At 51.6% G+C, this 25,290-nt stretch overlaps 6 protein-coding genes across 6 annotated transcripts; 3 read left to right on the forward strand and 3 right to left on the reverse strand.

The window, feature by feature from the left end:
- Window positions 1–7,959: 7,959 nt before the first annotated feature.
- On the reverse strand, window positions 7,960–9,555 carry KRP23_4136 (Secreted RxLR effector protein 124; the record flags this gene model as incomplete). The annotated part of the gene is made up of 1 exon (XM_067889062.1): window positions 7,960–9,555. One exon carries the CDS (start codon window positions 9,553–9,555, stop codon window positions 7,960–7,962), a length of 1,596 nt encoding a protein of 531 aa, XP_067748254.1.
- A 146-nt stretch (window positions 9,556–9,701) lies between these two features.
- KRP23_4137 (putative ankyrin repeat protein R840) lies at window positions 9,702–10,772 on the reverse strand (the record flags this gene model as incomplete). Its single annotated transcript, XM_067889063.1, has 1 exon — window positions 9,702–10,772. The coding sequence occupies one exon, from the start codon at window positions 10,770–10,772 to the stop codon at window positions 9,702–9,704; it is 1,071 nt and encodes a 356-aa protein (XP_067748255.1).
- A 1,172-nt stretch (window positions 10,773–11,944) lies between these two features.
- KRP23_4138 (Apoptosis-inducing factor-like protein B) lies at window positions 11,945–13,126 on the forward strand (the record flags this gene model as incomplete). The annotated part of the gene is made up of 1 exon (XM_067889065.1): window positions 11,945–13,126. One exon carries the CDS (start codon window positions 11,945–11,947, stop codon window positions 13,124–13,126), a length of 1,182 nt encoding a protein of 393 aa, XP_067748256.1.
- A 161-nt stretch (window positions 13,127–13,287) lies between these two features.
- KRP23_4139 (Gamma-aminobutyric acid type B receptor subunit 2) lies at window positions 13,288–16,216 on the reverse strand (the record flags this gene model as incomplete). Its single annotated transcript, XM_067889066.1, has 3 exons — window positions 13,288–15,648; window positions 15,716–15,913; window positions 15,986–16,216. The coding sequence occupies 3 exons, from the start codon at window positions 16,214–16,216 to the stop codon at window positions 13,288–13,290; spliced, it is 2,790 nt and encodes a 929-aa protein (XP_067748257.1).
- A 3,768-nt stretch (window positions 16,217–19,984) lies between these two features.
- On the forward strand, window positions 19,985–20,905 carry KRP23_4140 (uncharacterized protein; the record flags this gene model as incomplete). The annotated part of the gene is made up of 1 exon (XM_067895845.1): window positions 19,985–20,905. The coding sequence occupies one exon, from the start codon at window positions 19,985–19,987 to the stop codon at window positions 20,903–20,905; it is 921 nt and encodes a 306-aa protein (XP_067748258.1).
- Window positions 20,906–21,382: 477 nt separating this feature from the next.
- On the forward strand, window positions 21,383–25,285 carry KRP23_4141 (Exocyst complex component SEC3A; the record flags this gene model as incomplete). The annotated part of the gene is made up of 9 exons (XM_067889067.1): window positions 21,383–21,907; window positions 21,980–22,090; window positions 22,158–22,900; window positions 23,858–24,236; window positions 24,317–24,388; window positions 24,463–24,613; window positions 24,676–24,830; window positions 24,894–25,004; window positions 25,067–25,285. The coding sequence occupies 9 exons, from the start codon at window positions 21,383–21,385 to the stop codon at window positions 25,283–25,285; spliced, it is 2,466 nt and encodes an 821-aa protein (XP_067748259.1).
- Between the last annotated feature and the right edge of the window lie 5 nt (window positions 25,286–25,290).

The raw sequence follows: 25,290 nt of genomic DNA on the forward strand, positions 1-25,290 counted from the left end.
GACTTGCTGCCCAGCTGGAGCTGGCGCTGCAACTGCAACCAGAAGTCTCTCTCTGGACTGCCATGAGTTGGTAGGAGAGAGCACAACAGAGTAGAGCATTAGAGTAGCTCAGTTCACATTTTACTTCCAACTAAGCAATAGACGTTGCCTGTTGGTGGGAGTTCGTTCCAGCTCCCAAGTTCGTATGGAACGTCACATTGTTAACATTATTATTTGTTCAAACACGGATGAGAATGCGCAGCGGTCACACAACGGAGGAAGTATCGCATCAAGGCCAAAGCGAGGACGGCAGTGAAAGAAGGGCTATGGCGAGTGTACCAGTTACGCCGTCAGCTATCCTGCCACCGTGGATCAAGGACATCTGGCACGCGAGTTTGGTGCAATGGAAGAAGGAGCGTCGCGAGTACGAAGATGTGATTGCTGCTCACTGTGCCATCTCCGGTGAAGACATCAACAAGACGTCGATGAGTGTCCAGAGCACGTTTGATCACACCCTGCTGAAGACGTTGTGCAAGCTCGACTGGGAGGTGCCACTCGAGTCTGTCACGGAGGAACGCATCATCACCGAAATCGACAAGATCGTCAATAACGTCAAGAATGGCTCGACCGCGAACATCGATGCGCTGTTCGACAACGAGTTGCGCATCGTTCTGCACGAATCGGACGTGCAAGCTCGAGTGGTCAACTACTTCAAGCTGTGCGAGGACATCATCTCAAGAAACGGGTTGCAGAACACGTTTGCCACGTCCACGGGAATTGCGCACAAGTGCACGATTTTGAGGAAGAATTTGCAGCCCACGGGACTTCGTGACAAGGTCGAGACACATCAGAAGTTGATCGACAAGTCCAGCACGAAGAATGATGTGGCTTTGTACAAGCTTGTGAAGCAGAAAGCCCTGGAGCAGGAAAAGGTGTTTCGCTCAGTGGCGAACCAAACGATCTGCAGATGCAGCCAAAACAGGAAAACAAATCACGGCCTGGAGAACGACGTGCTTTTGGGAAGCATGACAGCGACCGAACTGCTGTCACGTCAAAGCCGTGGGGGGACAAGAGCAAGGTGCAGCCTGATGCTAGTCGTGTTGAGCGGCCTCAAGCGACTGGATCATCTCAGGAAGCAGCAAAGAGCAAGCCGCGTGGCGGTTGTTTCAACTGCGGAAAGGATCATTGGTTGAGTGAATCTGACTGGAACATCATTTCGCATAGCCACGTTCAAGAGCCTGCGGCTCTTGACCAGGATGTAGTGGAGGTGGAACTGGGTGAACCGGTGGAACTGGAAGCTGTTGGGGGTGCTGTTCTTACTGCGACACCAGGTGTCGATGTGTATTTATGCCTAAACACAGCAGCTGGTCCAGTGAGATGCCAAGACCCAAAGCAATGCCTCATTGTGAAATCCGACGATGATGAATTGATTGTTGGTCGCGTACTTCTAGCTGAATTGGGCATTGACGTGGACCGTGAGCTTGAACAGCTCGCTGCCCGGAACTTGAGCAATGACGATGCGTTTGGAGACCCGACTGGAATTCAGGTAAGAGAGGAGACGCTGGATGAAGAGGTCGCCACCGTGATCGACGGCATGGCCACGGATTGTCTGGAGCGTGAAATAGTTTCACCGGGAGCTGAAGAAGAGCGACGGAGAGCGATTCTTTTCCCTTTAACGAGTGAAGGCTTATCCTCGGTGATGATTCGCCGGCCAAGGTGCCCCCGCTCAAGATTCGACTGATGCCTGGCGCCAAACCGTTTAAGTGTAAGGCGAGGCAGTACAGCCCGGAGAAGTCGGAATTGATGGCGAAGTCCAACGCAGAGCTGGTGCGGCTTGGCTGGGTAATACAGAACAAGGAAAGCCAGTGGACATGTGCCGCTCTACCGGTACGGAAGCAAACAGCGATGAGTTTCGTCAGGCCAATGACTACCGGCCAGTCAATTCGTTGTCGGAGGCTATAGCTGGTTTGATACCCAGTTTGCAAGTGCGATTGGAAAAGTGCAAGAGGAAGAAGTTTTACGCCATCTTCGATTTCATCAAGGGTTTTTGGCAACTTCCGCTGCACAAGGATTCGCAGGGGTTCCTCTCGTACATGACGGATCGAGGCATCTTCACGCCAACGAGAGTGCCGCAGGGTTGCACGGACGCAGCTCTACATTTCCAGTCAACTGTCGAAGAGGTTCTCAAAGATTATCTGCACGTGTGTGTCCTAGTGTGGATTGCCGATCTGCTGGCGTATGCAGGTACTGTGGTGGAACTCATAGATGCGATAGAGGCGATCCTCAACCAGCTCGACAGGTTTGGATTCAAGCTGAACCCCAGGAAGCGCAAGCTGTTTCAGACTGAGATTAAGTGGTGTGGCAGGATCATCAACAAGGACGGAGTGGGGCATGACCCTGACCGGATTCGGGCATTGCAGAAGATCCCGCCTCCAGCAAATGCTGCCGAGCTGCAGCGGTTCGTGTGTGCAACGAACTGGATGCGTGAAGGACTCGTGGACTACGCTCGAGTGATCAATCCTTTGCAGGAACGACGAGATGAGTCTCTACGTGGCACCAAGCGGAGCAAGAGAGCTGTTGCAGGTGTGCGTATCAGCCTTTCGTCGAGAGAATTGGCAAGTTTCGCGGCGGTAAAGGATCTGCTTTGACACTCGGCAATGCTTACGTACTCAGACCCGGAGAAACAGCTTTGTTTGCTGTCGGATGCCTCCGACGCTGGGTGGGGGCTGATCATCAGTCAGGTCGCCGAATGGAAGCACGACAACCGATCCAGGAGCAGCACCACGAGCTTTTGATCTGCATGGGCGGATCATTAGCGGCTCGGCACTCAACTGGAGTGTGATCGAGAATGCTTTCCTATTGTGCACGCCTGTGAGAAGTTGGAATACATCCTGCTCCGTCCGCAAGGATTCAAGATATACTACGACCATCGAAACATTTTTGCACCCGGCAAGGAGTTGATGAAGGCGATGCGTGCAAAACTGCTTCGCTGGTCAACTAAGCTGATAGAGTATCGATATTCACTGGAATACATTGAGGGAACCAACAACGTCTGGGCCGATCTCATTTCGAGATGGGGAGGCCAGCCTGACTCCACAGCAGTGCGAAGAAGGTAACTGGCACCAAGCGAAAGGGCAACAAAGGTTCCAGCGACAACAGCGAGATCGTGCATCGCGTTGAGAGCCCACGGCCGCTCGATTCGGAGGGATTTGTGTGGCCATCGCTGGTAGAGATTGCTACTGTGCAAAGTAGTTGTCGACCTCCTGTCACTGCCTCGAAGTGTGACGACGGTGTTTGGAGGATTCGGGAACGTATCTAGATACCGACAAGTGCCAAGGAGTTGATGCAGCGGCTGATGATCATCGTACACTGTGAGGCAAACGGACACAGAGGAGTGCACGTGATGGCGAACCACTTACGTCGTCTCTTTAAAGTCAGCGGTTTGACCAAGCAAGTGCGGAGCTTCTGTCAGCAGTGCTTGCTTTGTCTTCATGTGAAAGGTGGAGTCGTCATTCCAAGACCACCCATTTCTCATTTGAGCCGAACGACACTCTCCACTGGGATTGCTCGACTCTTGACGAGTCATTTGGCACCGCGCGATACGTGCTTGCCCTCAAAGATGAGGCAACACATTTCGCTGAGCTTGTGGCGTGCGATGGGCCGACGTCAGAGGTTGCTGCTGCTGCGATTCTCGACTGGTACAGTCGATTTGGGATTCCTCCTACGTGGGTCAGCGACTGTGGCTCACATTTCACTAGCAAGGTGATCAGTGAGTTGAATCGCCGGCTCAAGGCACGACAAAGGTTCATTCTAGCGTACGCGCCATGGAAAAGCGGCAGTGTTGAACTTGTGAACCGCGACGTTGTCCAAGTTTTGAAGGTCCTGATACTAGAGATCAAGGTGAGCGCTTCAGATTGACCCTATCTGTTGCCACTAGCCCAGTCCAGCTTCAACCACTCGCCGGTGCAGTCGCTGGCGAACAAGGCACCGATTGAACTATTCACCGGACTACCTTGCCCAAGCACACTCGACACAGTGGTGCTACCGGGAAGGACTGGGCGGGTTGCCTCGTTGCCCAAAGAGCGACCCGACTTGGAAGCCAAGCTGCGTAAATTGCACAGCGGTGCGGGTTGATGATACAATTCACGAGCGATGTGAGCATATTTGACTACCTTACACTAGTACACAGGTTCACCTTTCGGCCATGCCAGCATACCTTTCAAAGTGTGTGAATGCCCCCTAACCTTTCAAATTTACGTCAACAGGATGTTACGTAAGAATAAAACTAAAATACAGACATGGACGATAACTGGGTTAAAACCCTGGACTATAGAACAGGCCATTATTTTACGTCTCATGGCAAGACTCACCGTTGCTTGTGGAGGTTTGCGAATTAGCATGGCAAATCACTCTGTCTGTGGCCACTACCATGAGGTTGGACCATGCTTACCGTGCAAGGTCTTCACGCGCTATTTTTCACGCAATAACAACACGTATTATCATCTACTATCAGCAATGAGTGAATGAGTATGGTAGCATCTATTGTGCATGTACCGGCACTTTGCTTCTTGGACATGCGAGAACAATTGGTCTGCTGCCGAATGATCGACCCCTAAACTGAGCAGTGCCAACGCAACTACTCCCAGCTGTAGACGTAGCCTTACTCCAAGTCTTATCCCATAGCAATGTCGAAGTCGTCAGAGCTGTAGGGTAACAGCGAACGGAAACGAAGCCGCAAAGCGTTCCGTCTGCTATTGTTTTTACGCCAATAGATCTTACTTCAATGTTACCTTACCGGATCAGATTCTAAGCAAATACCTATACCGACCTCGATTTCATGGTCTTACTCAACGTCTCCAGCCCGCATATCATAGCGAAGGGTCCCAGTCCGGTCGTCCACATTGTTTTATTTCATTCTCACAGTTACCAGATCGGAAGCAGGTCGACCTTGCACCTCGACGTCAGTGACACTTCCACCCAACCGAACAATCATGGGCAAGGATCGCTTTGTCGTCAACCCCTTCGATGAGCTCAACCTTTCGAGTGTCGAGAAGGACACTCTTCGGGACTTCGGCCACAACTTCATCGACCAGAACATTGAAAAATACGAAGAATTCATCTCGAACGCCCAGCGTCAAGTAGACCAAACGAAGTGGAAGCTCATCAAGACCAAAGACGACACCCGCGTATATCTGGATCGTGATCCCTTGTCTCGATCGTCGGGGGAAGGTGACAAGGTAGATCCCCCTGAAATTTTGGTCACGGGCACTACGTGGGGCACCGTAGACGACTTTATGTATGGAGCTGTGAACCCAACGATCGAGGCGATGCGAATAAAGGCTACGTACGTCGAGGACATGAGCGGTGGAGCAGTACTCGCTTCTCTTGATGATCCAACCGTTGAGGAACCGTTCAAGTCGATGAATATCAAATGGATGGAGCTCGATCTCCCGTTCGCCTCGACACCCCTCATCAAGAATCGCGACTACATCTTTCTTGAGTGCACGAAGTATGTTCACTTGTCCAACGGTGAACGCGTCGGTGTCATGACTTTCCACTCGGTCAACTTCCCAGAGACAAAGGAACTCCCTGGACGCGTCCGAGCCAGCATCACCGTTTGCTGCATCGCGCGTCAGGTTGATCCTGACAGGATCGAAGTGTACGGATCTGGTTTTGTTGATCCGGCCGGTGATATGATCAAGGCGCTCGTGATGCCTACCATTGCGACCGGCTACTTGACCATGCTCAAATACACCGAATGCAGTAACATGAAGAAAATGACCAAGACGCTGGAGAAGCGCTACGCCATCTCCAAAGAGCTGGGTGCACCAAATCGACCGAAGATCTGCATCACGTGCACGAAGCCAATGTCCAAGCTTCGCATCGGCGATTACAGCAAGAGCCGAAGTAGTACGTGCAAGCTGTGCGCGGGATATCTGTGTCGTTCTTGCAGGTTACAGCGCAAGCTGGCGTTTGTCGGTGCAGATCACCAACTCGAGATGCGCAAGGTTTCATTCTGTGGTGTGTGTCTTCAGAACGTCCGAAGCACAAGTCCGCTGGAAGCAGCCAGAGAGGACGCGATGGGGCCCAGCAAGCGGATTGTGTATTTCGACTCGTCCCTCACCAGTAGTAGTGTGTCGAGCTGAGCCATAAACATGTGAGCAGTAACTTGGCCATAAGTAAACACGCATTGTAATATACTTTTTGTTACACAAGTACGATGATTGACATGGAGAGCAACACCTTCTAGTAAACCGACGCATCGAAAACAAGGAGAGTACGACCTCCTGTCACATTGCGCTCGAAATCCTTTCCCAGTTGCAACTTGACATCTGAAAGCTGCCCCGTTGTGTCTTGTTCGACCATGTCCTGTAGAACTTGACCATGGTTATTCCTTGCAGCTTCGAGAAACGCCCTCCTTTTGTCTTCAACTCTGGGAAGAAGCAGCTTCACCACTTTGATATGGCCTTTTGATGCTGCTGCTACAAGAGCTGGTTCCAGTTGCTCGCTTCTCAGTCCTCTCCATAGATACTCCACAGCTCGACTGTGACCATTTTCAGCTGCAGCAATGACCATCTCCGCGGGTCGAGACAGCCTGGCGTAAAATTCGTTGAGCCACCACAGCACCTCCAGATGAGCGTTAGCTGCAGCCCCGATGAAGGCCTGGCTTGTGCACCCTTCCGTTCGATTGGCCTGGAGTTTCTGCATGATGCCGAGGCATCCTCTGGCTGCTGCGCCATCCATTGCTCCAGAAGTCACAGGACGAAGAGCACCGTAGACTTTCATTATGTAGTGGAGCTCGTTGTAAACTGCGCCATCGGCGGTGGCGGGGATCAGGAAATCGCTGACGAGCTGGTGAACGTGGTCAAGAGGCTGAAGTTCTGGTGGAAGCGCGCACTTGACGAGGAGTAGCGGGGGTGGCGACTCCATTGCGTCTGGAACGATGGTGGAGAAATGTTAAGTGAGCTCCTGCATTCAAGCTTCGGTCTGTTTACGGGAAAGCGAACTCCTGTCGGATTACGGGCACATCAAGAACCCATGCTCCATGAGTTCTTGTGATGCTTCATGAGGATTAGCCCTGGATGGAATGACGTGGAGGAACGATTAACCACGGTTCCCACTGACGTGGGCATTTAACTCTGTACAGGTGCACTATTCAAACCTACAGTGGCCCACTGATTCAAATGAGTCGAGCTTGCACGTTGACTGCAGAGTTGTGTGGCGCTATCCGCTCGATCTTTTAGGACTGCTGCTAAAGGAGGTGTCCAGGTGTCGGAGATATTTGCATGGCAGGTGTTGAGTCGCATGCTCAGCTTCTCAACTTGATGCAGCAATTTGGTCCAAGCAGCGCAAGCTTTTCTGAACACGGGCAGCTATTTCTTTTAGCGCTGGGTCTGCAGAGGAAATATAGGCGGCAAGTGTATTCCTGGTTGCGATTAAGGTGGAGAGGCGGCCAACGAGAGTAGAAAGCTCGTGGAAGCTGGCATTACTTCCCGAACCTGCATATTCACCCGAGCCCCGACAACCGCGCGGACAAATGCTGTACCTCGGAATTCTTAACTGCCCTGAGATAATACAAGCGCTCGAAAATAACCCCCTGTCTACTATCATCGAAGTCCACCCAACGTTACGACCACAAGGATCTATAGTATCTCTCCATTAGTGTACACGTAGAGCGTGCATCGAATTTACCTTTTCTGGAACAGCAGTGAGCGAGTGCCGGGCAATTAAGAGAAACGAAGGGAGCTGGGGCGGTGGAGGGCTCATATCGCTCGAATGCCAACTTCAGCACAATATTTGTGACTCACATACTCGCTCCATTAAACGATGCTTGCCACCAACCGCATCCATCAATGTAAAGCTGCTAAACTTGTACACTTGAGCTTCATGATCTCGAAGAAACAATATCGAGTTGTGCGTGAACGTTGGCAAACAAATTCGTAGCCGATACATTAACCTCTGGTTGTCATAGCTGCTCCGTCAACGATCAATCTCAAGCAACATCTTCGCAACGTCGTCATGGCCATGGGACTCTGCTTTCATGAGCGCTAATCGAATACTGGACGCATTCATCTGCTGCAATAGTTCCTGAACCAGATCAGTGCGGCCATTTGCCGCAGCATTCGTGAAGATCGGCTCGTAGTCATCAGATCCGCATTTCTCAGAAAACACCTTGACCACCTTACTATCCACCGATGAAGGAAGCCTCGTAAGTACCTGTCTTAGTGTAACCCGATCGCTGTGCCTAGCTAGAATCTCCATCACTTCAACTCGACCAGCATATGCCGATCGCAGCAGTGCGTCAACCTTGTAGAATCTGGCACTTCTCCCGGCAAATAATTCGATCATGTCCAGTTTATCTTCCTCGACAGCACTCCTTAGCACACGACCCGCATTGACTTCACTGCATTTCGTGACCAGCAACTTCGCTGACTTCATTTCTCCACAGGACACAGCAGTGCGCGCCGCAGCTTCCACACATACAGCAAGGTCCGTCGTCTGTCCAGCGTCCCAAACCTCGAGCAGCAGCTTCACGACTTGGGACTGTCGATTTCTCACAGCTAGCTGCAATTCTTCTCCGCCCAGACCGGCACACTTGTTCACAAGCAGCTCCGTCATCTTAATGTCACCTCGTTCTGTAGCAGTACGAAAAGCCGACTTCATCGCTGACTGCATCGTTTCCCAGCAGCTTCCTCCCTCCAGCTCGTTATCTTCCACTTTCGGCGAGTCGTACTCGATCAAGAGCTTTACCATTTCATAATTCCTACTCCCCGCTGCTCTCGTCAGCACACGCCCCATCGTCTGTTCATCGACATCGCACGTCTCAAGCACCAACTGCACCACGTCAACATGACCTCGTTCAACTGCACCGTCCAGCACTCGAAAAACCTCCATCTTCCCACACATTGGCAGCAGCAACTCCACCACATCTTTATACCCGCGCTGTGCAGCCACAGCAGGCGAATGGCTGGTTCGAAACACCTCGCCTCTTCTCAAGAGCATCTCCAGCACCTGAACGTGTCCATTAGCCGCCGCCGCGTCAAAAACTCGGTCCAAACCAAACGGATGGTCAAATGGCCACGTCAAGAGGGTCCGCACTACCTCCACGTGGCCATTTGCTGCCCCTGCTTCTAGAGCAGGTTGGGCGTACACTTTACTAGTTATAGACCCTAGAAACTGCACTACATTGAGCTGTCCCGTAGCGGCAGCGGCAGTTAAACACTCTTGAGCCTGGAAGAGCCTTGGGAACTGCTTCTGGAGCCACGACAGGACGTCCGCGTGGCCATTGGCGGCTGCTCCAGTGAACATGACGCTCGAAAGGCCGGTGACGTGGACGGGGATCATCGTGCGGAGCGTGTCGAGGCGTCCTCTGGCTGCAGCGGCGTCTAGGGACCGAGGGGAGCAGGGAAATGAGGCAGAGTAGACGCGGATGACACGCAGGAGGTCATTGCACACGGCGAAATCGATGCTGGACGGAACGAGAAATGATGTTATCAGGTGCGGGATGTGAGGGACGGCGTGCAAGGCCACGGGGAGCGCACAGGAGACGCCGAGTAGTGGTGGCGCCGCGCTCATGGCGACAAGCAACGTAATCTGCTAGAGCAACATAATCATCGACAAAATGACCACTAGAGCAACACAATGTCGGTGGAGCAACGTAAGTTGAGGGCAACTTCAACTATACTGGGAAGGGAATGGTGTATCTATCTATTCAGTCTCCTTTAGTCGCGTTCGCTTAGCAGCTCCACCACGGCAAGACGACCTTGCATGGCCGCAACGTTGAAGGCATTTGTCACGCCTTCAGCGTCGCTCTTGACCAGCAACACCTTGACCACGTCGCAGTGTCCATTCATGGCAGCCAACCTCAACGCTTCACTGGCACTGCGTTCGTCCACCTGGTCCAGCATTTGCTGCACGAGTCCCACGACGCCGCTTGCCGCTGCGTTCTCAAAAACACGTTTGCAAGCGGCAGGGTCGCATCTGGCCAGCAACTTGTTGGCCACGTCTTGGTTCCCAGCCGACGAGATCTTCACCAGCGCCTGCTCAACCATCCGCAGGTCGCCGTGCTCCAGCAACAGCTTCACCATGTCGTTCTGCTTCTCCAACACTGCGGCCACCAATGCATCGACTCGGCCGACTGGGTTGCTCTTCATGATGAACAGTTTCGCCACCTCGAGGTGGTTGAGCTGCACTGCGGCTATCAGTGCCAGGCCCGCTGCAGAGTCACTGCATTTGGTGGCAAGCAGCTTGGCCGTCTCAGCGAAGCCACGACTGGCAGCGGCAGTGGTTGCAGCATTGATCGAGCTCTGCGCCTGCCAGCGATCGGCCTCTCCACCGTTCAGAGCTGAGAGGTAGCTGGCGTCCTCTTCGGGGCAGTTCTCCAGCAGCAGTTGCACCATAGCACACCGGTTGCCCAATGCAGCCTGCTCCAGAGCCTCGCCAATGTCTCTCGGATGACGTCTCTCGACCATCAGCTGCAAAATGTCAGCACGATCGGCAGCGACTGCAGCCCTCAGTGCATCGCCCAGAGCGTCGTCGTCGCAGAACTCGAGCAACAAATCCACCACCTCAAGGTGCCCACCGTCCACAGCTTCCCTCAATGACGGGTGCGTGTACATGACACTCGTGAATCCATGACACAGCAGACGTCGCACCACCTCCGTCTGTCCATTCGCCGACGCCACCATGAAAGCCCCTTGTGCGAGGCCGGAGTAGTAGGGCACCAGTGCATCCACGACATCGGCTCGGCCATTCACCGCCGCGTCCTCCACAATGGACACCGCCTCGTTCATGGCCACACTGTTTTTGAGAAAGCGAACCACCCCAATACGACCGTTCTGAGCTGCCAAGGTCATGGCCTCCACCGGGTAGAACTCGTCCGGGTAGAACTCGCTCAGCCACTTGACAACGTCCAGATGCCCCCCCATCGCCGCAGCCAGACAAGCCTCGGTCGAACAGCCTTCCGTTCGGTTATCATGCAGCCACTGCATGATGTCGAGTCGGCCTCTGGCTGCAGCTCCATCCATGGCCTTGACGGTCCAGGCTCGAAAGTCTCCGTGAACTTTCACCACTCGCTTGAGGTCCTTGTACACTGCGCCATCAATGGTCGCAGGCATCAAAAAGTCGCTCACAGACTCGACGATATGTGGTAGCGCCTGCACCTTGGGTGAAAGTGCTCGCGACACGTTCATTAACGACTCGGGCTCATACATGTTGGGGCTGAGAGGGGGCCAGTATGTGAACGGCAGCAAAACGCGAACTGGCCGGCGTCTTGTGGGTAGTTGGGCTCATCTTGCCACGTACGAGATCGTTCTGCATGGCAGCGCAGGCACATGTCGTCACTTCGCCTGTCGCCGGTTTTACCATTGGATGGGACAAGCACAAGTTCTCCATTGAGCTGACACGATGAGAAGCCACCGGGACTGCTCGCAAGTGGATTCCGTCCCCATCGTTGAGGATAACGAACGGAGCGGCGATTTCCGCTGCGAAGAAGCGCATTGAAGTGGCGACCATGAAGGTGTCGGGGCCTCGCCATAACATGCCAATGCAATGTAAAAGCTCCGCCATGAACGTTACATGCTAAATTAGAAGGAGGCAGCCAATTACGTTCGTCGGAGGGGGTGGGCAGGAGGAAGCCGCGAGTGAGTGATCATGGTGCGGCGAGGAGCGCGCGATTTTGTGGCGCCACCAAATTCAATTGGACACGTGTTGTCCAGCCGGCCTGCTTGCTGGGCCTGATGCTTTAGGAACTTGAGGGCGCCTTCTTGTACCGTCATCGAAATTGAAGCGTCTCTGTAATGGGTGAAAGGTGAAACCTCTTCACGAATCTCCTCGCCTTAAGGATGCGACAGCACTATTTTGGCCATGAGATGTTCGCTTCGCCGATAATAAGCATACTCCGTCCAAACTGCACAACGAAAGCTGCAGTGGAATGCCCCAAGTCCAAGTCACCACCGACGTGAAAATGACACGCATAGTGGTAATCGGCGGTGGAGCTGCGGGTATCAACACGGCACAAGCGCTAGCGAGGAAACTTACCCCTGCTGACAATACCGAAGTCGTCGTACTCGAAAAGAACGCCTACTTCTACCATGTCGTGGGGGCCCCCCGCGCATACGTGGATGCCAGCTACACCAACACAATGTTCATCCCTTACGACAACGCCATCCCCAAGAGTGCTGCCGCTTTCGTCAAGATCGTTCGCGGAGTAGCCACCAGCATTTCGGCCGACTCGAACGAGGTCTCATACCACGCAATCGACAGCAGCGACAACGAGAGTGAAGCCACGGAGAAACTGCCCTTCGACTACCTGGTGTTTGCTACAGGGAGCACCTACTCGGTGCCAATCAAGCAAGATGTCCACAACTTCGCTCGATCGGCCACAGAAGCCAAGCTGCATGAAGTTCGCAGCCACATTGAAAACGCGGACAAGATCGTCGTCGTGGGTGGAGGTGCCGTAGGGTGCGAAGTGGCGGCCGAGATCAAGGCCAAGTACCCGAACAAGTCGGTGACGATCGTCGATGCAAACAACAAACTCATCGCTGGGAACAACCTCACCGACAAATTCTACAAACGATTGACAAAATCGATAGACAAACTGGGTATCGTGGTGGTATCAGGAGAGCGCCTAACGGAGCGTCTGAGCGGGAACAGTTTGGAGAAACGAACTCTGCGCACTGACAAGGGCACAGAAATTGAGTCGGACATCCAGCTACTTTGTGGTGGGTTTAGCCCAGTTGCAACCTTGGTCCAGGAAATGGACTCGGCGTTGGTGACGGATCGCGGGTCTATCAAGGTAAATGCTCAGTTGCAGCTCGAGAGCGAGAAGTTTGGGCACATGTTTGCTCTTGGCGATGTGTGCAACCACCCAGCGCCGAAGATGGCCTTTATTGCAGCTGAGCAGGGGAGGTTCCTGGCTGGCGAGATGGTCGCAGTGATTCGCAAGAAGCAACTGGGCTTTTCCAAGCCGTTTAAGGCTCCTGGAACAGCGGCTATGGTCCTGCCTCTCGGTCCTTCGGGGGGAATTTCGCAGTTGCCAGTGTGGGGAGGTGTTGTCTTCGGCGACTGGTTCACGAGGATGATCAAGTCGAAAGACTACTTCGCAAAAATGACGTGGGCAAGCCTCGGCGCCACTGCCCCAAACTGAACGCGGATGGGTAGCCGACTATAATCGACAAATAGCTTACGCGTTGTCTCTCCGGCAGTTAAATCGCTCTTGTAAGCCTTGCTTTACGAATACAAAGCCTTGTGAAATTCATTATGCCGAATTGTACTCTTCATATTCAGGCTACTGCGGCGGCTTGATAACTAATTTTCTGCCAGTGTACTGTCATTTATCGCTGTGGCGTCCATATTATAGGCAGGCTTCACCTGGTACTTTATTTGAGATGATCGACGTTGATCGCCAGATATCTCGACGTCGGTTGCGTTTGTTGCGTTCGTAGCCAGCCTTCCGGCGACCAAACTGTTGCGACTTCTTACGCTCTTCAGGCTAGTTGTGCTTGCCGCTCCAACTTCTTTCAGTCGGAACAACTTTGGTACGAGCATCAAACCCATGATTATGACCGTACAGACCATCAATGTACAGGCGAGAAAGATGTAGTACGTCGCTGCACGCATTTGAACAAGATACGACATCGGCATGATCAGGAGGCAGCCCACCAGAACCACAACTACCGAGCCAAAAATCCATGGAGACTCCTGGAATTCCACAGACACGTTGCGAATAAGGAACGACAAGTAGAGCCCGAGTACGAGAAGGATCGTCTTCCAGAAAATGAGCAACGCCGTAAAAATGAAACTTGAAGAGCTGCACGAGATTCTGTCGACGGTACCTCGAAACTCGGACGCTTCTTCGGTGGCGATAGTTGGTGCAGGAAAATCGGCGGCGAACCATCCGATGAAAATGACAACATCTCCCACGTAGAAGATGGCAAGGATTTTGAGGATACGGAGCAGTGTCACCTTCACGCGCTTCATCGCGGATCTCATGAAGACACGGTAGACACGCAAAGATTTCATGACTAGAGCGCCGAAGATGGTCGTGAAACCCATGCAGACGAGGACCGGACGGATCCCGCACAGCAGGTGTGAAGGGCGACCAGCATACGCCACCGCCGCTCCGGTTGTAAAGAAGCCGCCAAATATCATCAGCAAGAGCATTTCAAATTGCGATCGACGAATGATTGGAGCATCGCGCTGCTTGTATACAAAGATCGCGGCAACCACAAGAAGGAGTGCTATAATTCCTGCTAGAGCAGCTATCGCAGCAAACGTAGAAGCCGATGTCGGCATGTACTCGCAGTCGATTTGAAGGCTTTCCGGCAAGCTGACTCCACCCGAGCATTCGGAAGAGAACAGGTCATTTGAAAAGTTTGGGAGCTTCCAGAAGTACTCGACTGTGCGATACGCGTCCGAGTCGCAATCCGAGACGTTGTAGTCGTAGAAACTCGAGTCACAGGTAGGCTTTGTATTCACCCAGCCTGCCCAAACTCGAGTATTAGCTGCGATCCAGTCACATGAGCGGCTTGTGACAATGGTAGCTGGTAAAACCGCCAGACCTCCATCACAGTTGTTGGGCATTGATGCGTTCCCAGGGTTCGGCGCTTTCCAAGAAAACTGGATTTCACGTGTGGTGCTACCATTCTCACAACCTTCTACAGAACTAACGATGTGATCTTCAAATATACACAACGGTAGCCGATCGAGCCACCCAGTCCAGGTATCGTAATTTTCCTTCACCCAGGTACACGCCGCGCGAAAATACGGCTCAGGGTCATCCGAGGCGGTACTATATTCGCTCAGAAGGGCATTGATATCCGTATCCGAGAGTGTCAGCTTGGAGAATAACGAGGCAATGGGCTGATCTTTGACAACCGACGCAGCAAACTTTGCGAGGGGCAAACTAGGGTAATCCACATCGACTGGATTGTCGGTCTTGGCGCCGAAGCCGTGCTCACCGTAGTCTCCTGTCGCCAACTTTACACGCTCAGGGTCCGTACGTGGCAAACCGACCCGGGCAAACATATTCTTGTGTGTCACGTGGAAGAGATCAGGTTCATAGTGGTAAAAGAGGGCTGGGTTGCCGTTTTTTGCCGCATCTTCAGCAAATTTGTTCACTCCACCGTAGTCGATGAAACAAAAGTAGGCGGGTATACCAAGGTTCGCGAATACGGCTTGAAAGTAGCCTTGGTCGTAATCGGGGAGCATCAACGCCATCACTAGGCAGTTTTCGCCTGTAGCTTCGCGTTGTGTACATGCCTCCGTCTTTTCGCAGTTGTCTTTGCAGCCCATGGTGCCGTCCGGACAGAGATCGTCAGCTGGAGGGTAGTAGTTTGCGTTGGCTTTGAAGGGCACTACGCTCAGCGCCTGGATAAGATCTTCACTTAATTTGTAGTGCTTCCAGAAATCGGGGAAATACGGCGGCGTTGCACCCATCCCATCGAGCACAAACTCACGAGTAGTGTAGAGACCCGATAGTCCATAGTACCCAACCCCACCGACTTGATAGCTCTCGTTGAGGAACACTCGGAGATCAGCCATAGTGCTTGATGTCCAAACCTCGACATTTAGGTGCGTAGGTGTACACACACCTGTCCCCACAGACGACATCCGCTCCGTAATTTCTATGCCTGCGCCACCCTTGCTGAGCGAAACCTTGTAGCCGCTCTGTTGCCACAAAATTCGAGTTAGACACGATTCACAGTCAACAGATAAACATACATTGAGGCCGCACCACTTCTTCTGCCACGATTGCCAGCACTAGCGTGGCAAGTGCGTGTGTGTCCCAGTTGCACAAGTCTAAGACAAGAGTGCCGTTCACTTCGCCCCGATCAGACCCGTCAGCATCTTGGTAGGCACCATAGAACAAGTGATCCGAGGGCATACAGCTCTCACTGAACGCTTTTCCTGATGAGGTTCGGGGGTCTTCAACCTGGGTAAATGAATGTACAAGATCGATTAAGACTAGCTTTCGCGGTATGTTTCGTTGCGATATTGGACTCACTCTGTATCGAGGGTACTTGAGTGCAGGCTGCAAGAACGGATGAACGAGTCGACCACTGGAGTCGCGATCCTGGCTGGAGATTCCACGATCAGTTTCCATTTGCTCCACCCACGACGCATCGAGACAAGTGCCCAGAAAGCGATTGGGGCCGACGGGGTACGCTTCCGTTGTAATTGGATTAGTTTTCCGTGGAGCAAAAACGCTGAAGAAGAACAGCAGCAGCGGCGCCATTCTCTTCGATGCCTTTACCACGAGCATCGTCTACTCACTGCAACGCAAGTCGAAAACAGAGGTATTCCAAACACGCAGCTTCACCGAGAATGAAGCCGAATGTCACGAAGTCCAATTGCTCGAGAATAATAATGTTGCTTTGGAGGTGCAGATAAGCTGTAGTAAGCGACCTCGACGAACACGTTACAACTGCAGGCTCGTTGCCAAATGCCCTTGGGAGTCCCTATTTCAAGAAAACTGCTGCACAATCGCCCATCGGACTCAAAATAACTGCTATCTATTTTATCTTGAGCCAAAAGTTTGCAGTGTTGATCGAGCTCTGGTCACACATCAAATCTGGAGGGGTTACCTCGCTGTTCTTCATGATGCCAATTGTACGTGAAACTACCGCGCATTTTTTACTTGGGCGAAGCAATATCGAGCAGATTCAGATCTCCAGGCGCTTTTTTCCGGTCGCAAATATGATCTCGGCTTCAACACGCTCTTCGAAAATTGAACGCCACATTTGCATCCAACTCATCCACTATGGCCACGGCAAACCAGATCACTTCAAACGAACATTGAATGGAGAGTATTTTCATGACCAGCCGCACTCCCGGAAGTCGGGGCCGCGTCTGCGTATTTGGTGCCAAACACAAGGTTATACCCACACTCTACACAATGGCAACCAGCGAATTGCTTCTTTGAATACAGTTTGCCACTTGACCACCATTTGCTGCTGCTTCGATGTTGGACACACTTGTGGTTGATTTGGCCGCGATAAGCTTACGAATGTAAACAATGACATTTAAACCATCAGTTGTCTGTAAAATATTGACCTCGAGCTGCACAGAAGCATGCGGCAGCATGTGTGAGCAGTGTGCATGGTGACAGCGATATCCAAAGGAGAACAGCACAATATGAGTAACATCAGAGGCGCTGCCTCGTTGGAATCCAATACTAGCCGCTAGCGCTGTAGAGAAGAACGAGAGGTATACAATGCATGTATTGTAAGGATGCTGTCGACGGCGAGTTCGTCAAGAAGCCATGTTGCCAATCAGTCTGGCAGGTATCACGCTGCAGAGCTCGGCAGCGATGTGCTGGTAGCGTGCGTCGCCACGCCAACGACGTGGTCGAGTTCGCGCCCAAGCAGTTCGGCCAGCACACTCGTCGTCATCGAAGGCATCGCTCGGATTGTCCTCTTCCCCGCTGCATGTGACTATATGAGGCTTGCGTGTAGGAGCTAGATGTAGCCTAGCGAACTAGAACTCCTGTTCACTTTGAATTCATTCTATAACTTTCCGCCTCAAGTCCAAGCCTGTCCTCTGCCAACTCCGTTCATCCCAAAGTGCTATCGTCGTTGGGAACCTTCGGGCCTAACATGTATTATGTGTCAAGCTCACACGTCGCGAAACGGAGAAGACCACAGCTGACGATGCGATGGTCCTAACACGGGGGATCCCAGACATGAGCAAGGAAGGCTAGCGGTAATGGCTCATAGTGATGGAGCACGCAGTAGGTCGGCGCTGCAATGAACGACCTACGTTGCTGAAAAGGAGTTTCTGCACCCTTCACCCTAATTAGTCGAGTCGAATCCCGCTCTACCTTGTTTTGAAGACCGTGTTGCTCGAAAACTATTTGTCAACACTCAAAGCAAAATACATCACGCAATTGTTCTCGTCGAGATCTACCAGAATCTGGGCTCTTTTCGCGATTTAAGGTGGCATTGACAATATTGTTCAAAACCTGTGGGCAAAGGTGCACGACTCTGTATACATAATTGGTCACACGACACATTAGGGTGAACGGTGGATTAATACAGAGACCCCTCTCAATAAGGGCACCTCGTCGTTTCGATATCCCGGTATTTCAGATCATTAAGGCGAAGTAAGTCAAGTACAAATCCGCTTGCACATCTTTAATCCCTTTGAAATCGATTTTATGACCCCCTTTGCGTTTATTGAGAGGGACCTCTGTACATGCAATGTATAAACACTGATCATTTACATACTCGAAGCGCCGTAATCATGTGGTGTAGCTTTCCCAATTCCTATCTTGAGAAATCCATGTGGTATGTTCGTGATCCTTGATGTTGTCTCATGACTGTCGCTAAACATGTACATGTACAGTATCAATACATGAACACAATGTACACAAGAACGCTGTGAGTGTGAGTGTGTGGGTGTGTGTGGGGGGGGGGGGGGGGCTGAAGACGTAAAACTCTGCTGGTACTGGGTCAATAACTGCCGGTGGGGTTACATAACTCAGATTGCAGCAGCAGATTCCACGGTACAATCTGAGCTACGTAGCCTCTACTATGATTAATGTCATCCAGATTGCTGAGGAGTGCATTTTACTGGTACTGTACAGAAAGTAAGAAGTGAAAGGTAACCTTAGAAGAGTAAACATGAAGAGTGACAGGTACCTCAACCGGAGTTTGTACACGTATTTGGCCCATTTAAAGCTTTTTTCTTCTAAAAAGGTCAAGACGGGGTGAAAGCTGACTCGTTCGGTACACCGACACGCTAATGAGGTGTAACTAATAACGTTAGCAGTCATGAAAAACGGTACCTTTTCGTGACACAGCGCACTGCAAAATTTTCCGGATAAGCTCAACTTTGCACAGACACCAGATCTCGTAAACGTAAATCCAGTATTACTTTACTTCACCCAGTCGCAGCCTCAGTGTAGTTAAACTTGAGTTTTGTATGCCTCGCTGTGTTGAGCCGCAACTTGTGCACCGCATGGAAACATAGCAAATACGATATCTTGAGATGCGGAGGACAGATGTCATTCCCAATGATAAACTTTGCTGCGGTGAGCTTCGCAAAGGCAGTTGAATGCGAGGAGCGTAGTCACAACAAGCCCACGGGGACGGCAGGGACCGAGCGGTACATATGTATTTGCGGAGGCCGTCCTGGTGGTTTGTTTCTCAGTTAGCCGATCATTGCACTTACCCATGGGAGAATCTTTTCCAGCAGGAGCTCCCAGTTCAGATACGCAATACACCCCGTCTTCTGCTTTCTATGTGCATGTAGTAAACACAGTGCCACACATGATTTCGCATCCACCAGATTCTTCATACTTCGAAGTATTTACATGTAAATAGCAAGCAGCCTTTTGAAGATCTGCACACGCAAATCTGAAGCCTACGTGGGGTTTTACTGGAACTCTTTGCACACCTATTCGGTATTCGGTTACCTCAGGCGCGAAAGCAATCAATATAAATGTACAGTCGTTTGCGTAGCGGCAACGCTAAGCTTTCCGATGGGGTCCTTTTTGTTTTTATCGGGACTTGTCACTTTTTTCTGGGATACATATGTAATAAGCTTACGTACTACTAGTACAGAAAAGAGAGCACTAAGAAAGCCAGAATATAACGCCTCCTGCGTTTTGCACCAGCCCGTCGGAGCGTTAGTAGTAGTTCGGTCACAAGGGGCATAATACAGGAGGCTGGCCTTCAAAGTTGTGTACATATGCTGCGAGTTGGTATTGGTGCATTTAATAATGTAAGTTGAGGCTGTGATCTAAGAACTCGTTCATGAACAACCAGGGCTCCCCATTTTGCATCAAATAGTTCAAAATGCGAAAGGGCTCTGGATAGTTCCTATATTTGCGGAGGTCCATTTTCTATTTGAAAATAAAAATGTGGGGGGAAAACTGGGATGATCAGGTCAAGATTACGGTGATACACTTCCAACTGAGGATTTGCTGTTCGCGTGCTCGCAAACACTCGCGTCTCATTCTACAATTTACTTTGCTGGACGCACTTCGTAGCAAAGCCCAGTCATGCGTGTGTGCTTGATCGTGCTTGCGGTTACGTCCGCCAGCAATTTGGCACTTGCAGGCACCATGTCAGCCCACACGGCAGCAACTGCCTCGGTGAATGGTTTTCAGCTGGAAGAGAGTAACAAGCGCTTCTTAAGAAGTTATGGCATGAGTGACCTGGACGTGAAGGAGGACTCCAGCGAAGAAGAACGAGGCATTGATCTAACGAAGCTCGACGACGTGATCAATGTGGTGAAAGGCGACAAGGTGATCGATGCGGCGAAAGTCGACGACGTGATTAATGCGGCGAAAGCCAACAAGGTGATTAATGCGGCGAAAGTCGACGACGTGCTCAATGCGGCGAAAGTCGACGACGTGGTCAAAGTCGACAAGGTGGTCAACGCGGCGAAAGTCGACGACGTGATTGATGAGGGAAAACTCGATGACTTGTTACAGCCTGATAAAATCGCGCTTGCACTGAAGGATCCTGACGAAGAGATGGCTCTTTTCGCTCAGTGGCATGAGAGTGAAGAGCTGTCGAAAGCGATTCTTAAACGACTGCACGCTAACGGCGGCTTTTTCAAGAACCAGGCAATTATCTTCAGGTATAACGATTACAGAACCAGATTCGCTTTCAACAAACAACTCACCCCCTGGCTCGATACGAAGACACTCGATGAAACCTTAAGTTTGTTACAGAACCATGGTATGACGAAGATAAGGGGGCAATTTGAAGTTTGGTTTAAGGATGGAAGAACCAAGCAGCAGATCGCTGACGCGCTGCAACCGCATCCGAAACTTGCCAAGAAGTTCAAGGTGCTGGAATCTCACTATGGCCTCTTCGTGGATTATAAAGCGATAGAAATTAAACGGGCTGCTGCTGCGGAAGCCAAAACGGCTGCGGAGGCCAAAAAGGCTGCCGAAGTCGTTGAGGCTAGCTAGGCTGACGCGGCAAACGTATGCAGCGTTCTCTGTTGTGTGTTCTGTTGTGAGCGAAAGCCACTTTAGATCTTAAAAGACTTGAACCGTGAACAGTGTATCCTGAAGAACGAGGCTATCATTCTGAAATAAAACGACATACATGACAAGGATCGCCTTCAATAAACAACCCACTCCCTCGAGACGAAAACTCTTCGATCATAGACTTGCTGCAAAAACCAGGGCGTCGGAGCAGTTTTAAGCCGATTCAAGGCCGGGGGGAAATAATCAGCACTTCGTCGAAGTGTTGGAACCGAACACGAAGTTGTCAAGGAGTACAAGGTGCTCTAATTCCACACCGGCAATTAAAGTGATCAACGTCAAACGGGCTGTTGGAGGGCAAGTCTTCTTCTGCCCAACCCGATATCATCACCAGTTTTGAAAAAGACTGTCCGAGACGCGAAAGGACGTAGCGATCCTTGGCATTATTGATCGAGCGCCATGGAGGCTAGCAAGGTGAAGCCTCTGGGAAGTATCTCTCGGGATGACGTCCGTCATACGCTGCACACGCACTTCCATTCGTCCAAACCGACCCCCCGGTCTTCGACGGGTGGTGGTGCGTCTGCATCCACTGCCAGTCGCAAGCGCGTTTTCTCCTTCGTGCAGGTACAGAAGCCCAAATCCAGTGCAGCGGAGACCAAGCGACTGTTTGGCCACGGACCCAATGCCTCCAAATACTTCGTGCTCTGTGTGACGATCCAGGACTCCACTGCTGTGGCGCAACTGGAATTGCATTACGTGCAACTGCTGAGCAACTTGTCGGTGGACGTGCGGAGCTCGTGGAATTTGAGTGGACTGGACACCATTGAGCACAATGGAATTGGACCGGAGAAGACTCGGGGAGCGTTTGCTCTGTTCTTCCGTGGCGAAGTGACGTCGTGGCAGTGGCTCGTGGATGCAAGGGAGAGTGCTACAGCCATGCACGAGTTTCTGTGGAGTGTGTGTGCTCTTGTAGTGCAAAATAATGTACGCGAGGAAAAGTCTTAGTTGCTACGGTAGAAGAGTTCGTTGATGGCGGTGTCGTATTTTGTTGTGTAGATTTCGCTTCCGAGGTTGGTGCGACTCAATGTGGAGGAGCTGCATGAGACGGCTACTCAGCTGAGTCTGCAGAAGGCGTACGATCTGGACGTCGACCTTGTTCGCTCCGTGGTGCGTCTGTTGTTGAGGCTACATCTATTGGCTGGAGAATGTACTGATGGTTCTATTGATGGTAAAGGCTGACATGAAGGAGAATGGCGCTCTGGAAGAAGACCCTGCTGTAGGTGATGAGACTGGGGGGAAATTTGTGGATAATAACGCAGGCGTTGATGTATCGGGGCTCCGACTTTCTTCGCCCGAGAGCAACGAAGCGCTGAGTTTGCTGAATGATGTTGACTGGAGTGAGGTGCAGTTGTTAGCTGTAGAGGGAGATCTTCGAAAGAAGCTGCACACGTTGGAAGATGAAAATATTGCCTTCTTACTCTCTTTGGATGGCGAAGCTTCGGTGTCTCCATCTCCGGTGGTGGGATCGAATGGCAAGGCCTCTGCAAAAGGCACCTCTGTGGACAAGATCCTCGAAGCTATCGACGCGGTTCAACAGCGTGTCTCAATGATCCAGGACTGGACCAACGAGTCTGATGAGTCGCTCGGCCAGACGTCCAGCAGCATGCAGCATTTCGAGGCTCTTAACAATCAGCTGGAGATGCACTTCAAGAACAGTGTTTCCCTGGAGGAGGTGCTGGCCAGGTTGATGGCTCGAGTAGAGATTCACCAACAGCACATGCAAGTTTTCACGTCCCCGGTGGAGGTGTTTCCTGGTGAGGCTGGAGGAAGTTCGACAGGCGTGATACACGACAGGGGAGGTGATGTGGGGCGTGATGTAAGCGTCACGGAGCGAATGCGAACGACGGTTGCTGCTGTAGCTGCCATGGACCAGGCTATTACATCCACGCAAGAATTTCCTGCTAAAGAGATGGTCGCGTTTCGAACACGCGGTGACGAATTATCCAAGCTGGCTACAGCCTTTGGCGAGAAGCTCTGCACATCGTTTGACGTTTTTCTCCAACGAAAGGAAAAGCAGTGGGCGAATGCTCGAGGAGGCAATCCTTCCTCAATGCCACCGGGCGAGTCCCGCTTTAATCGTGTAAAAACAGCATTCGACGGAAGTCGTGGTGTATTCCCGGGTCCGAATATCAAAAACGCCAACACAGCAATGCGGGGGCCAACCCGCACGGAAGTAGTAGCCGAATATATTGATGTGTTGGTCACTTGGAAGATTGGAAAGTGAGGGACGGAGGAAGACCATGAGTCTGATGCTAACCAGCTCGTTCTCCTCCAGCCGAGCCCCCAGAGAGACAGACGGTCGTAGGCAGTAGCCACCTGCCAGACAGCCTGAGAATGTACACATGCATCCACATCACAGGAAACATGCAGTTGGCAATACTAAATCCTTATGCAGCTCAGTACGGCACTCTTGGCCGTTACTGGCATAACAGTTCACCCATTGTCCACGCCTGGCGGCCGTCGGACACATCCGGGTCATCTGTGATAGACATCACTCAGCGACTGAGCCACCGGCTCAGCGCCAGATCTGGATATCTCTTAGCAACGAAGTTCCGCTGCGGTGATTCCAAGCTGAAAGCCCAGAATCCATTACAGAAGTGACGAGGAGATGAATTGGGGCTTCACCAACGAGTCTCTCCATACCGTCCTGGGCGACTACCAGTCTCTGTTTGCGCATGTGAACTCGTTGGATCCGCGTATCCTAGTGGCTTTGAGGCAGACTTACAGCAAACAACTGGCAGGGGTCTACAATGCGCACGCTCAGTCTCTCTTCAGGTGCTTGAAGGACAAACTCCCTCGGACGTCGAAGCATCATTTCCACAAACCAACTTCACTTCAATCGCGTGGCATTCACCTATCGTCTTCTCACTTTAGCGTCGGCGACACTATGTGTGCATCACCTCTGATGCAGCAAGCACTCGACCACCTCACGCCGCTGGTGCTGAGCGAGCAACGACTGGTAGCTCGACTGTTTTTCCCGTCAACGACGGATCGCGCGAATTCTTCTGGTGGAAAACATGAGCTGGAGGACCTGACACTCACGATGGAGAGTATTTTTGAAAAACTCTTGAAGCGGATGAACGAATTTGGCGAAACGGCTGGGCTTCGTAATATCTTGGATGCTCTTTCACTCGTGGTGCTGGTAAACGGGAATCTCGAAGAGTATCGGCAGCAGAGTGCGTTCCTGTACAACGTCATGGTGAGCTTTCAGCTTCAAATGAAGCGTATGCTGATCAAGTTCACGGAAGAGCAGGTACCACATCAAATGACTCGCTATAGCGTAAGATTGCTATGCTGTGAGCTGAATCGCATGTCTTGTGGTCACATTTGTAGGAAACCTGGATCAGCGCGCAAAGTGCTGATACAAAAATGGCAGGCGTCCTTGCTCCAGCGAAGAAAATTGTGGTAAGATGCTCAAGTAATCGAATATTACGGCTGTTCATCATCTTTGCTGGTACTTGTGTAATGCCTGCTTGTAGAATATGATCGCCCGAATGGAAGAAAGCGTGTGCGGCAAGACCGACGACAGCACATTGATGTTAATCTACAACATGATGTTGCCTGCTACCATGCAATGGGTGGACAAGGTCGCAGAATCGCGGCCAAAGTACGCCTCGCTGACTCGCCTTGGTACGGTTGAAAGGTAGATCTGCTTCTTTACTGCACAGTGGCTAACTTACTCTGCTGCCAAGAAAACTACCTCTTTCTCAGCGATAATCTGAAGGCGATCAACGGATCAAAGGAGCTGCCCCTTGCGCAATACGCGACTGAAGCACACGACCGATACACAGAAAACCTCCAACGCTACGTGGCATCTGTCTGGGAGTACGCTTTCAAGCAACTCGTGGTAAGGCGGGATGAATATGTATAGGTGCCTCGGGTCTCTGACGTGTTACTGCTGAACTTCTAGCCCTTGATGGCATCCATCGAATCGCTGATGACCACGGTGCCTGCATCAGAGATCCAGTATCATTCACCGCGCCAAGAAGTTCGTCGTGTTCTCGACTCCACTGCGAGCACGGTAAGAACGGGAAGTCGAGAAAGAAAGGTTTGTGCACACCTGACAGTGTTTTGCTTTTGCAGTTCGAGAAATCTGTTCGCATCATGCATGATCGCATGAAAAAGCACTTCCGTGAGAACCCAAAGATGCTGCCAAGCGTGTGGAAGCAGCTCATAGCGTACGGGAGCAGTCGTGTGGCGGTGTACGCGCTTGTTGCAGGAGACTGTTATCAGCTGCGTTTTGAGCCGTCACCCGAACGCGGACTGGAAGTGCTGGAAAAGTTTGCCTTTACCTCAAGTTAACCTCT

This window comes from Phytophthora ramorum (assembly GCF_020800215.1).
Source record: "Phytophthora ramorum isolate Pr-102 chromosome Unknown Phyram_PR-102_s0003, whole genome shotgun sequence".
Taxonomy (NCBI): Eukaryota; Oomycota; class Peronosporomycetes; order Peronosporales; family Peronosporaceae; genus Phytophthora; species Phytophthora ramorum.